The sequence below is a fragment of the Carassius auratus genome, unplaced genomic scaffold (assembly GCF_003368295.1).
Source record: "Carassius auratus strain Wakin unplaced genomic scaffold, ASM336829v1 scaf_tig00215778, whole genome shotgun sequence".
NCBI classification, from domain to species: domain Eukaryota; kingdom Metazoa; phylum Chordata; class Actinopteri; order Cypriniformes; family Cyprinidae; genus Carassius; species Carassius auratus.
The window spans coordinates 142,330-155,081 of NW_020528240.1; the positions used below are offsets into that span (position 1 = coordinate 142,330).

At 37.2% G+C, this 12,752-nt stretch overlaps 1 protein-coding gene across 1 annotated transcript; it reads left to right on the forward strand.

Moving 5' to 3' along the window:
- The first annotated feature begins 6,868 nt into the window (after nucleotides 1-6,868).
- Nucleotides 6,869-12,108, forward strand: LOC113095723 (ADP-ribosylation factor 1-like). The gene is made up of 5 exons (XM_026261067.1): nucleotides 6,869-6,994; nucleotides 7,694-7,864; nucleotides 7,948-8,058; nucleotides 10,456-10,580; nucleotides 10,663-12,108. The coding sequence occupies exons 2-5, from the start codon at nucleotides 7,720-7,722 to the stop codon at nucleotides 10,822-10,824; spliced, it is 543 nt and encodes a 180-aa protein (XP_026116852.1). The 5' UTR covers nucleotides 6,869-6,994; nucleotides 7,694-7,719; the 3' UTR covers nucleotides 10,825-12,108.
- The last annotated feature ends 644 nt before the right edge of the window (nucleotides 12,109-12,752 follow it).

Consider the following 12,752-nt stretch of genomic DNA (forward strand, 5'->3'; position numbering starts at 1 on the left):
ACAAATTTAGGTAAATGGGTACAGAGCCAGTGGTGGTTTTGTAGGGAAACATCAATGCCTTGAATTTTATGCGAGCAGCTATTGGAAGCCAGTGCAAATTGATAAACAGAGGTGTGACGTGTATTCTTTTTGGCTCATTAAAAATGAATCTTGCTGCCACGTTCTGGATTAATTGTAAAGGTTTGATAGAACTGGCTGGAAGACCTGCCAAGAGAGGGCATCGCAATAGTCCAGCCTGGACAGAACAAGAGCTTGAACAAGGAGTTGTGCAGCATGATTCAAAAGAAAGGGTCGGATCTTCTTGATGTTGAATAAAGCAAATCTGCAGGATTGGATAGTTTTAGCAATGTGGTCTGAGAAAGTCCGCTGATCATCAATCATAACTCCAAGGCTTCTAGCTGTTTTTGAAGGAGTTATGGTTGAAGTGCAAGGAATAAATGCAAACAAACACAAAGTTCATGAACGTAACCTAACATAACCATGACAGTTCCAAACTAATATGACTTTCCTTCTTCTGTGAAACACAAAAGAATTTAGGTTACCATTCACAGTTCCAAAAGAGCTTTTTCAAAGCCATGACTTTGTTCATGAATTTCTTCAGGTGCTACTCTACAACCAGGAAATATCACTCAACTAACTTCCCCCACATGCCTTACTTCCTCCTTATTACCTCACCCTGACTGCATGGGCCAAGTGGCTGAACACCAGATAGGTGTCATGCAAATGCTGGTGGTGATTTTTTTTTACAATTCCAACTTTGGGACATACTAATAACATAATTACATCTTTAACTGAAGAAAACAACTGCTCTGTTGTTTAGTTACATGCGTCCCATCACAGTTCAAACTGGCCTTTTCATTCATCTTGTCACAGTTAACATTAAAGGTTAAATGACTTCAGATTTTTTAAAAGTCGACTTTTATGTGATGAATGTCGCGTTGAAGTCTGCTAGTCGCTGATGACATCATTGATGAACAAATAGGTCTGGAGCTTTGAAAAACCCCTTGTGCACAACTATGGTGTAACGATTTATGAAAGGAATGAAAGGAAGCAAGTGGATTAATGTCTGAATAAAACACGGGCTTAATTTTGGACACATGGAAGGCAGGATGAATCCTCCTGTACGCCGGAGGTAGTTTGAGGCGGACTGTCACCGGACTAATGATCTTGACATTGACAGGAAACGGGCCAATAAATTAGGGAGCTAATTTATCAGAGAGGGAACAGAGCGGAATGTAGTTAGTATACAGCCACACTTTTTGACCCACGGCGTATACGTGAGGCTTCGATCGGCCTTGGCTTTAGTGTCTCGTGGGCTCTGGTCCAGGTGCGGTGGCACCTCTGGACAAATTCGTGAGCGGAGGGGACTATGACTTCAGGCTCCAGACTAGGAAAAAACAGGTGGCTGGTAACCTATGCTACACTGAAACGCAGAGAGGCCCGTAGCTGACACTGGTAACAAGTTATGAGCATACTCAAACATAGAGAGTTGTTGGCTCCAGGAAGAAGGATTCTAGCTGTTCTCTAAATCCTGGTTGGTAACATTCTCTCTAAATCTTGGTTGGCTCGCTCAGATTGCCCGTTACTCTGAGGGTGATAACCCGAAGACAGACTAACCGTAGCTCCTGGCAATTTTCAAAATTCCTTCAAAAATGTGGATATAAATTGGGATCCCCTGTCAGAAACCACGTCTACCAGAAGGCCATGTAACCGAAAGACATGATCAATGACAGTGACCGCTGTCTCCTTGGCCTTAGGCAATTTGGGCAAGGAAATAAAATGTGCCGCCTTCGAGAACCGGTCCACTACGGTCAAAATGACTGTCATGCCATTAGAGGGTGGGAGGGTGGTAACAAAATCTAGAGCGATATGTGACCAGGGTCTCGAAGGGACAGACAGCGGTTGAAGAAGTCCATCTGGAGATCGGTTAGACGACTTACCACTGGCGCAAACTGAGCAAGCCAAAACAAAATCGTAAACGTTGCGAGCTATAAGTAGTCACCAGAATCGTTGCTTTACTAAAACCTTGGTGCGGCTTATCCCTGGATGACAAACTACATCAGAGCAGTGACCCCACTGAATAACGTCGGACCGTAACTCCTCCGGCACAAATAAACGATTCGGTGGGCATCCGGGCGGAGGCGTTACCCCTTCTAAGGCCGTCTTGACTTTCGATTCGACCTCCCATACGAGTGCTTAGACGACTATACTCTCAGGTAAAATACACTCAGGAGTCACGGGGCATTCGAAATGATCAAAAAGACATGACAAAGAATCAGGTTTGACGTTTTTGGAGCCCTAGCAGTACGACAGAGAAAAATCAAAACGACCGGAAAAACGAAGTGCCCACCGAGCCTGCCTGGAATTGAGTATTTTGGCAGTTCTAATGTACTCTAAGTTCTTGTGATTGAGGTTCGGGCCGGAAGTGGTCATTGGAGAGGTCCCGGGGGGCGGGCGGTGCAGGCCGTGGAAGTCCTTCAAATATTTCTTATCATGTTGCGCCCTCTATAAGACCAGCGACTGGTTGACGTCAAGCTTAATGCATCATGGCAGAGCATGGAAGTTGACTAATCGATTAGTCTGAGCAACACCTAGTTAACGTCAACAACATTTAATTTCCTACTGTCCTGTAGAGAAATGAACAGGCACATTGATCTGCCAGTCGTTGCTCTTTCATGGCGAGAACTCTCCTCATGTGTTTGCATGAATTTAAAAGATTTTATAAACATTCACAGTCTTGTTGAAGATCAAATCTAACATGGATCGCATAAGAGAAATATTATATGATCAGGATAGATACTGATTACTAATCACTCAAACCCCTTTATGCAAAACTCTACAAACCCATTGGACTCACATGTCCACCATGATTGTATTTTTTTTTTTTTACACTTTTAATTTGTGTTTGTAAGTCTAATCTAAAGTTTGTAGGTTTTTTTTTTTTTTTTTTTAGCTATTAGAGTGTGGTCTTATCCAAACTTCAAATGTCCACAAAAAATTGTGAACAATCCGGGGACTTTTGGAATACTAGTTTTAGCATACCACAATTTGGAACACACTTATTCTAAATTCGAATGCTTTTGCTATTAAAATATTACGAAGGCTGTGCATGTTTGTTGAAGTGACAGTGAAGTGGTGCAATATGCAATGTAAATCCACTTAACGACCTAATCATCACACAAAGCTGAGCGGCACATTTATTCTCGAGCCAGCGAGGGATGGGGAGGCATGGTCATAATATTGTTTGTTTCCTAACCTGGACGTCTTTAGGTTCTTTTGTAGCACGATCTCTCAGGTGTCTTAGAACAGAGGGGAGCTTCCACGTCTGTCAACCTTCGTCAAAAAGCAACACACTCACTCACTTCCCATTATGCGAATAAGCAAGTTTTGTTGTTCCTGTCCCTGGTGAGTTCTTTACAATGAGAACAAATGGTGATGCACTTTTGCTATTGTCATCATTCATTTTATCACCAGGTGGCAAGTTGCTTCTCCAAACTCTCAGTTGACAAAGCCAGCACAGCACAGCTCACATCTGACACCCCAAACTCATCTCAGTGCATACACATTCCCTTCCTTTGAAAACACACTGTTCTCACACAGTGCAATATTCTGCTCTCCAGGCCCCGTCTCAGAGGGGAAAGTGGTTGTACCCTACTGAGCTGCAAGTCTCATTTCCTACAGAGAGGATGTTTTGTCCCTTGGCGGTCTTCCTCCATTGAAGCGGCGCTCCATGCTACCCATACACAAATCTAAGTGGATTATCTTCTTTTTGTGGTGACCCTATAAATAAAACCTGCAGCACTGATTTATGAGCCTTTCCAGAACTATTTGCTGTTCTACATATTTTCTCCTTTATCTTAAGTTATTGTTGCTCTCTAATGCTAGTGAATCTATTGAGATGAGTGGCCAATGTGTGTTGGAGAATGTGCTAAGTAAAAAATAATTGACAATGGATAGATGAATTATTGAAATTGCAATGCAATTCATCTGTCCATTGTTACTTTTAAGTTAACTATAATACCCCTGGTCTGTGTTTTATATTGTTGGAAATTTTGACCCTTTCAACATCTTGCAGCAGATTATCATCAACTCTATTAATCGAAAACAATATTTAACTCATGAAGGAAACACCGCTTCTGTGTGTAGCTTGGAGATGGACAGCGGTTAATATTATTCAATATTAACTTCTATTTTATTCACTATTGTATAAAAGCAGTATCACAGCAGTAAACACCGCTGGGATACTGCTAAAATAATTAACAACTTAAAATTGTAGCTAATTAGAATCAAGCAGTGAGTTTATAATACACAGTGGACAAATCACAAAATCACTTTAATAAATGAAACAGTATAACTAATAACTCCTTGTCTGCTTGGATGCTGGTTGTGATTATGAAATGATGATAGTTGACTATAAATTACAGTTTTAAATAAATTAACCAGCTAACATCTACTTCTTTTTTGTATGTTTTTGTTGCTGTTGGTCCAGTATGTGACATGAAGACATGATCATTTTAACCTTTTTAGAACTCTTTGTTTAATGTTTTAAGAATATGCCATATTTATTTTGATAATGAAGTGCAGCCTTCATTGTGGTTTGTACCTGAGCTTCAACACACAATTATGTTGACATGCAAATATCTTACACACTGTTTCCATAACAGTGAACTGATTGAATCCAGTGGCTTCTGTTGTCTTTGTTGTTGAAGAAGCAGAATTTGACACAAAGCCATTCATGTTGAAAGTGAACCTTTCAGAATCGCTCACTTGTTGGGCGGGAGATGGGTCGCAGCTCCTATTGTCAGTGATTTCGTTTCACCCTGAACAGATTCATTTGATCTGAAGTGCATTTATTAATATGAATCCTGGATATTGATTTGGTGTAAAAGTGCTGTCTGCTTTTGAGACATTACAGAACTACTTTGCTTCTCACAAACGTTTGTTGTGCCACTGAGCCCTTTCATTGTTTTATTATTATTATTATTATTATTATTTTATTTTTTTACTTATTTCTCACCTAACACAGTTTCTATTAGATTATATATTATATTTATATAACTAGCAGTGTATAATGTGACATATTTTTAAATGTGTATTGTAACGTTTGATAGTTTTTTAGCTGTTAAGAAAGAACTTGGAACCTGGAACATATGTTCACTATTCAAAATAATTAGCAAACATAATACCTAACAAAATAATATTGAGTTTTTTATAATACTCAGTGCATTTTATATATTTTTTGTTTAATAATGATTGTACTTTAAATAAATAATTTAATTTAAAATGTGACGCATTGCGCCTTAAAGAACAAAAATGCATCATGCACTTTGACAAAATGAACAAAATGTATATTTCTCACCTCACAGATGTTACTGTTTTTGTTTTGAATCCATCAGTTCCTGCTGTGATCTCGCTATGTATGCTGCCCCCTCTGGTGGACTGATTCATGTACTAACTCCTGCAAAGCAAAGCAAAAAACATCAACCATCAAACCATAAACTGATCTGAGAGTTTGCTCAATCTTAAAAAAAAAAAAGGAGAAAAAAAAGGCTTTTGGCTTCAAAAAATGTAAATGAGGGAAACGTTGTTGGAGATCTTGAATAGAGTAGGTATTTGCGATGGAAAAATCCTGTGCGAGTCTTTGGTGTTCTGGTATGTTTAAATAATATTCACAAAATATTTAGTTGTGTAACATAATTAACTGTTCATTTATTTATTTATTAACATGATGTGCATGTCCCATTTAATTACATTGTAATATGTGTGCCCATATACCCCTTTTATTTACATAATCGTACTGACTTTCACCCACTAAACAAAACAAACTGTTTAACCACAAGATTTTATGCCTTATGCAAATAAAGGCGATTTTTTAATGACATTATGAAAAATACTATATTTAAATTATATTATATACATTTTTAGCTTGCGTTTTCAACATCAAAATCAGTCTACTGCATGATGGTTCAGTAATAGTAAGTTGTTTGTCCTTATATCTGTATGCACCTGCTATCAGCTCAAACACAAGGATGCATTGTGCTTCTTCGCTGCACTATTAATATGTCTGTGTCAGCGTGGAGGAGATGGGGAGCTGAGGTCTCAGACTTCCACCCCCAGAGGTGCAGCAGCTGTTAACCTGGCCTCGAGAAACGCCTCATGAAAGACAGCTGTCTAGGGGAAAGCATGCTTTCTGTTTTCAGCAAATATAAGTCAAAGACAAGCACTTTCAACAGAGGTTAGTGAGCGATGAGTATGATTACACAAATATGTCTATTGCAAATATGAAAAATTAATTTTTTTTAATATTATCTAATTTTATCTTTATTGCTATAATAAAAAATGCTAAGACAGAATTATATCTATTATTACCTTTTCTCTGATCTTTTTAAAATTAGAGGAAAAAGCTTACCTCACTAAGTCTGTTACATTGATACAATATAGTACATTTACATTCAGTCACTTAGCAAAGCTTTATTTTATTTTTGAATTACAAATGATGATAACAGAAGCATTAAAAACAAACAAAAGAGCAATTATGTGTCGGCTTGGTGCAAGTTTTATTTTATTTTATTATTATTTTTATAAAAAGAAAACATAGAATTGAAAATAATAGTGTTACAGACTTTATATGGTACATTTTAAATAACTCAAAAATCCCTTTTTTAATAATAAAAAATAAAACACGTCAAAAAACAGATAATGCTAGTTAGATTGTCATTTTTTTTAATAAATAAAAAGAAAAAAAGCTATAATAGAAAATGTAAAGAGAATGCTAATGTTATAGAGGCTTTATAGTACATTTAAAATTACTCAGAAAGCAGTGTCACGCATTTCTTTACCAAAGCATCTAAACGCGTGTAGTACCAAACCTGACCTACAGAGTTCCTTATCACCTTCTCGGCGGAAGTGACGCATGACGCACTGACGCGGACGGAAACTCGCCATCTTGAGGGAGAAAAAAAAACGCCTTGAAGTTAAAGAGGAAACTTGAACTGTGAGTTATTTAGTTCATAAAAACGTATTTAATTTCAACTTTAATTATAGCAACACTATGGTAGCAAACGATTCATAATATTATGTGATAAAAGAAAAATAGTATCAGAATTTGTGAGTTAATCGGAATGAGTTTCCTTCAGATGTGACAAAGGAAACAAACAACAATCTGTTGACTTCAGTCCGCTTCACTGATGCTGCACAGATTATAAACTAACGTTATAGAAACTGGTTTTAACTATTAAGCTTAACTGTTATTAAATGCCGTGTATGAGTATTCTAGAGCCATTAATAATCAACAACACAAGTGTAGTTTAACCAACTTCACGTTACTTTTTTTAAATGATTATAGAGATCGTATCTGACAAATCAAGCCTCAGTTAGTATATCATTCAGACTCAGACGGGTCTGTACTGTGGTCCCTGAACAATATATTATCTTAATGATCGGCTTTATTATGAAATTATATGAGTGTAAAGACTTAAGTGTCTGTGTTGTCCTTTCAGGAAAGTTTTTACATCATTTTCTGGTTTATTTTAAGAGTCATGTTTTTGGAGAATCAGTTATGATTTGTCATCTTGTGGATTTGAGTGATATGAATTTATCCACTTTGTTCATAACGTCAAGCGTGTGTGTTCAGATGGTATATAAGCTTGTGTTATCGATGTATAATGTGAGCTTGTGTCCTGTTCTGTTTCAGTGGAGTCAAAAGGGCGTCTGTCAAACATGGGGAACATATTTGCAAACCTCTTTAAAGCCTTCAGTAAGAAAGAGATGAGGATTCTTATGGTGGGTCTCGATGCTGCTGGAAAGACCACGATTCTGTACAAGATGAAGCTCGGGGAGATCGTTACCACCATCCCAACAATCGGTGGGTGACCGAGATCTGTTTTCCAGTATCAGCTCCGGAAAAGCGAGTGAATTTTTATATTTGGTTTTTGTTTGGTGTTTTAGGTTTCAATGTTGAAACTGTGGAGTACAAGAATATAAGTTTCACAGTTTGGGACGTGGGTGGTCAAGATAAGATTCGACCGTTGTGGCGTCATTATTTTCAGAACACACAAGGTAAGATTTTCCCCCTGAAATACAAATGCAATATTTAATGTGCATCTTGACAGTAAATCTCCATCAGTTGTGCATTTTCACATGGAGCAGTATTAACTACACAGAGCCATTGTTCACTGACAATCTATGCAAAACATTATCAGAAAATACCGTGGTTTACAGTTAGCTGATTGTTATCTGAGACAGAATAAGTCTGCATGTATGGACAGGTTTTGTCAGTATTGACCGCTTGCACCGAGCTTTATGCACTTCATACACTTGCTTTTTCTGTGATTTATCTGTATTTTCAGTGTACTGTAGCCACCTAGTTGACTTAATACCACTTAAAATAAAAGTCTGCAAGAAGACTTCTAACCCTGGACATTTTTAGGGATCTGAAAAGAGTTATTCTGATGAATGATATCAGAACAACCCTTTATATATTTTATGATTAATTCAGAAGCAAAGCACGGTGACTGTCTTTATGGCCCTTTACATCAAATCACTGAATCATTGGCTCACTCGATTTGTTAAAAACATGGATTCATTCAGTAACGAAACACAGATGTGTTGTTTTGTGATGCACAAACGTTTTTTTGTAATTGATCAGTATCCAGACAACATTGTGCCTAAAATGTTGCACAATATTGACATCTTGTTTATTAATCTTGTGAACTTATTCAATCATGCAGATATTCAAGACAGAAAAAAACAGCACTGTTGCTCATTTGATATTACTAAAACTACATATGATATTAATAAAAGACAAAAACCAATACAGTGGGGTTTTTTTTGGCCTCTTACCTTGAATTTTAGGGGCATTAATGTGTTAATGTGACAAGCCGGAAACTAGCACATCTTTATAGTAAATCTGTGTCTAGAATAAAACAAAGCGGTCATTATCAGGGGTATGCTCCTGAAATTTATTCTGTGCGACCTAAAAATATATTTAGGAGTAACGTTATATGTGCGGGGCATATGAGCATATCTGTCCACTAATGACATGTCCGACTGGTGAACTAATGACTCCTTTGAACCAATTCACTTTAATGAATGCTTAAAACTATGTATGTTAGAGCGCACTCTACGTGCAAGGTTACAAACGCTCGCCGCTATTCCACGCGCTTTTCACAAAACATTTACTTGACATGAACGCGTTCTACATGCTACCATTCGTGAAATTCATGCTGAAATATAACCTATGGAATCGTATTCTGAACGTTCAACCTAATAATCGTCATCTGTTGTGGATAAGCCATCATAGACGTCTATAATAAAGCACATACCTACGGGCGGCTGAACAAAAACACAAGAAAAATACCTTTCAAAAATATAGAGGGGAATAAAGATGCTAATTTTAATAAATGTAAAGGACATCGTAGAAATAAGGAAAAACAAAACATCTGGGAGGACAAGAAAAGTTTTCGTGCACATTAGCAGCAAGTCATTGACAGGTTTTTTGGGAATTCATGCCTATTTTGCCGATTCTTTGAAGCATATTTCCCACATTACTCCTTTTATGATTTTTTTTTTTTGGTTCAATCATTTAATCTCCCCTAAAACAGCTCATTCAAACACACCCCCACATCACTACGTCATGATGAAGGAAGATTTGCATAACGCCGCACAAATGTTCACGCAGAGAAAGAAGGTGCAACTATTATTCTCTCTGTTGCCGTCGACGCCATGTTGTGAAGCCGCTATGTGTTTTTTTGTGAAAGCAAAACTACTTCGTTTGGCCTTTAAAAAGAGGATACGACTAGAAATCAGTGGTTAAGATGTATTTACAACACTTCCAGAACAGTTCAACCCAAATACTCAGATGAGTGTGCAACAAATTTAACGGAGGACATTCTCCTGAAAATACAATGCCTTCTGTTCTGACTCCTGTAAGTACGTCTTCATATGTAAAGGATTTGCCACTGATGATCCAAACCTGAGTGTAGAGTAGCGCTTTTTGTTTGTCTTTTCTCTGATCACAAATGCAGACATGCTTTTATGTTTACACTGCGAGATATGCAACATGTAAGAACACAGTATAAGTCATTATAATAGGTAATTACATCTCCACTGGAGCTTTATTGTTTTTGTCTCATTGTCCCAGGACACACAGCATCTCAGTATGTTAAGGTGCGTAACATTTCCATCACATGCTTGAGCCATTCCATGCATTGGATCGCTGACAAATCAGAGCACACCTCGCTTTTCAGAGCGATGAGCTTTGTAAAAATCAACGCATTTCAGATGGCAGGGCATAGCGGAGAAACATTAATGTACATTATGTGGAAAATAATCATGTTAATTATGTTTTTTTTAACCTTAAACCGGTTAAATATTGCATTACACCACATACACAAAATAATGTTCCTTTTAACAGCATCATATGACCTCTTTAATCTGCCTTTGTTTTTGTTTTAGGTCTGATCTTTGTGGTTGACAGTAACGACAGAGAGCGTGTGAATGAAGCGCGAGAGGAGCTGATGAGGATGTTGGCTGAGGATGAGCTCAGGGAAGCAGTTCTGCTTGTGTTTGCCAACAAACAGGTACTAGCAGCTTTCAGCTGATTACATGCACCTCTCTCCAGTTATATGTTCTTACGTATTTGACAATGTGTTTATCTAACAGGATCTACCGAATGCCATGAACGCTGCAGAAATCACAGACAAGCTGGGGCTGCATTCGCTCCGGCACAGGAACTGGTACATCCAGGCCACGTGTGCCACAAGCGGCGACGGCCTTTATGAAGGACTCGACTGGTTGTCCAGTCAACTGAAGAACCAGAAATAATGACCTCACTGTACTGATCTTCCTTCATTCCATATTTTCAACACTTGTTTTTCTCGGCTCATTTCAGACCCCATTAACACAGAAAATATCTCCCTACAGCGTGAAGAACGTTGTCAAAGTGTTGCTCTCATTTTAATGTAAATAAGTTTTGTTGGGAGGCAGCTTTTTAAGCACATTTATCCAAAATAGATTTAGTCTTTCGTTGTCTTTTTTTTCTCGTTCTTACTGTTTGAGTCATTGGTGGAGAGAGTTTTAAGTCCTGTAAACTCTCTCAGGTCTCATTTGAATCTTGCACATGTATTATTTTATTGTGCTTTTAATAGATGTACTGTAAACAAAGCTGTTATGTTTTGTCTTGAACGGAGTACTTGAAATCAAACATTACAGACACTACCTGCACATATAACGGTTCAATTTCCAGGAAAGGAAACCAAAAATGATTACACTGTAATCTCAGCAAAGGCTGAAGTGACCTGTAGCTTTACTGTCTTCATGCTTTAGGAGCCATAGAGTTGTGAAGACAGAACACATATATTTCTCTTATGAGATTCCTGAAACACAACAGATGTTTCGCTGTGAGTTTGTGGGAGAAATGTTTTTTTTAAGGGTTCTGTTTCATGAAAACAGTGTGGCTTCATTTTCTATATGCTAAAATAATGAATTTGCTTTAAAATTTTGGGTGGTTAATTTTTTTTTTAAGATTCAACCAGAAAGAGAAACTGAAACATTGGTTTTATACATAAAGCATTACATTTTGTGTCGTTTTAACGCACTAAGATTTACTTTCTGTTTCATATTTTGGACTTAGAATCGAACCACCATCAAGGGTTAACAACAGCCTCATCTAACTACATGCAGTAACTTGATCTCCAACAAATTAAATTCTTAAGACATAACCTGAAAGCAATATTGAGAGTGTTGGCATATTAATATCAATGCTTTCTGTTCTGCATGCAGAAGTTATTTTTAACACCAAAAAAAGCTGTGGTGCCTTTACGGTAAACAGACGACCGTTTCAGATGAACAACCTTCCTGGTCAGTGTTAGGGCTGGTGGTTTAAAGTTACTTTATCTTTTTTTTTTCTCTCCCTAGCCTCTAATTTGGTAGACACTGATTATTTTGCATTACAATTATGTGAATCTCTTAACAAATTGTTTTATAGTGACTCTTAACCTATGATTTTTACATTTTGACAGAAATGCACTGTAATTAAAGATAGACTGGACTTACTGTTGCACTCTTGTTATTCTGAAGGAGCTCTGAAATAAATCTTGACTGCAATGACTTCAGTAATTGAACAAGGTAGCCTGTAACTAAACAAATACATAAACATGATGGTTGAACATTAGAATTTACATTAGTTGAAAAAAAAAATGCTCATCCTCAGTCTAAAGCCTTATGCTAAAGTTGTAAGTTCTGTTTTTAGGGTCTACTAAAGCTAAATTGAAACCTAAGTACCTTCTGAAACTTGCTTTTGTATGTAGGGTTGTGTTGAAATAGTTTTAACACTTTTACACTCTTCAGACAAAAAAAAATACTGCACATTGCAGTATAAAAAAAAAGCCTGCAACTTTGACTTTTTTTCTGTGATCACCATAGAGAAAGACAGCTTAAACAGCGTTGTAGTAAGTTTTACAGTAAACCTAGAAAACATGGACAATTCTGTGGTGAACTTGCATAATGTAAAATTTTACATTTTTTGATGTTTCTTTTTTAGAAAATCCAGTTTATTAACTTGGAAGTGTGCCGGTAACATCCTTCCTGTATTGTAGTATGCCAGTACCAACTTGCTGCTTTCAGTTCTTTCTCATATGTATTTCTCATGAACGTCAGTGATTTTCCATTTACAACATGTTTTTGCAGCGTTGAGCAATGTAGCCAATCACAGACATGTCTTTCTATGACTATTCTTCAAAGGCATATAAAGG

Coding starts and splice junctions, on each gene's coding strand:
- LOC113095723 (XM_026261067.1), top strand. CDS start 7,720: ATGGGGAACATATTTGCAAACCTCTTTAAAGCCTTCAGTAAGAAAGAG. Junction 8,059..10,455: donor TTATTTTCAGAACACACAAG/GTAAGATTTTCC, acceptor TTTTTGTTTTAG/GTCTGATCTTTGTGGTTGAC. Junction 10,581..10,662: donor TTGTGTTTGCCAACAAACAG/GTACTAGCAGCT, acceptor TTTATCTAACAG/GATCTACCGAATGCCATGAA.